Source organism: Culex quinquefasciatus, chromosome 2 (assembly GCF_015732765.1).
Source record: "Culex quinquefasciatus strain JHB chromosome 2, VPISU_Cqui_1.0_pri_paternal, whole genome shotgun sequence".
Taxonomy (NCBI): domain Eukaryota; kingdom Metazoa; phylum Arthropoda; class Insecta; order Diptera; family Culicidae; genus Culex; species Culex quinquefasciatus.
Window position 1 is genome coordinate 171,516,379 of NC_051862.1, and position 1,345 is coordinate 171,517,723.

Here is a 1,345-nt window from a genome sequence, read left to right on the forward strand (position 1 = left end):
ATAAGCACTATCGGTTCATCACCGACACCATCACCATCAAATGAGGAAATTCCGCCAATGAGTGAGAGTGAGGGACCAATTCAACGATAAGAGTAAACAGAAAAGTTCATTCGCTCTCGACTTTCAAATGTCAGCGAAGGCAGTTCACTCGGGTAAAGATAGCCTTCAAAAGCAGTTACACTGGAAGAAATTTGCGTGTTAAACGTATCCATTTCCTGAAGTAACTCAACAATAATATTAAAAAAAATCAACGTTTTTGCATTACTTTAGTTTTCATAATATAGGGGAGCGTTCTTTCATTACGTAACGCAAAAAAACGGATTTTAGACCCCCTCGCAACAAACACGGCCTCCGACCCCCAACTGCGTTACGTATTAAAAGTACACTCCCTAGCTGGAAACTGTCAATCCGCATAACACTCAACCTGTCAACACTCAGACATGCCAACCTTTTAATATAGCGCTTGGGTTGCTGCCTTGGACCTTGGTAACGGCCTTGGCATGAACTTTTAGTCATCTGTCAAAATTGCAATCCAGCGGGAAAAGCTGCTTTTTCTGTTACGTTTTACTTGGAAAAAAATCTCTTGTTGTGCAAGGTAGACTGTTTTTTACAAAAAATAAAAATTTCAGAGTCAACTTTTTCTTAAAAAATCTGCTTCTAGATGGATGAGAACAACAAAAAAGGCGATTCTTCGGATGGTAACAGGAAAAAAACTAAATCGGCACTGATTAAAGAATTCGTGGAAGAGGTCACCGTAGGCGGGATCAAACATTTTAAGTGCACCCAGATCGCAAAATCTTGCACCTACTCCCAGAAAGCGCTCTTTCGACCGCAAAACTTCGAAAGGCACATTCAAGCAGTTCATCACGTCGATATCACGGAAGATGGCATCGTCCCTCGCCCGGATGCGGTCCAGAAATTGGGACCGGAAATCCGTATCAGGATGTCCAAACAAACTGTGATCAGCGCGCTAATCCGGTTGGTCACAGTTCATGGATTGCCTTTCGCCGCCGTCGAATGGGAAGCCGTCCGGGATTTGACGCAACCGGTTCTGAACGTGTTTAAAACCGTGATCAACCGCCGTAACATCGTGGAGGTTGTTGACAACGTTGCAGCTCAAATTGCATGCTTAATTGCTGAAGAGCTGAAAGGCTCTCGAATTTCTCTGAAACTTGATAAAGTGAGTAAAATGTACAGGAGTTTTCTTGGTGTTAATGTGCAGATAATTACAAAAGGCGGGAAGTTTCTGAAAAGGAACCTTGGTAAGTTCCAACAGCCCCTCTCTTGTTTAGCAATCTGTATTTAATTGTAAATAAACAACTTAAAACATAATTCTAGGTATAAT

General features: G+C 42.0%; 1 protein-coding gene across 1 annotated transcript in view; it reads left to right on the top strand.

The window, feature by feature from the left end:
* Window positions 1-943: 943 nt before the first annotated feature.
* LOC6053717 overlaps window positions 944-1,345 on the top strand; it is a 51,580-nt gene continuing 51,178 nt past the window's right edge. The window contains 1 exon segment of the mRNA XM_038250929.1: window positions 944-1,096. Coding sequence (XP_038106857.1) covers window positions 944-1,096 — 153 coding nt within the window.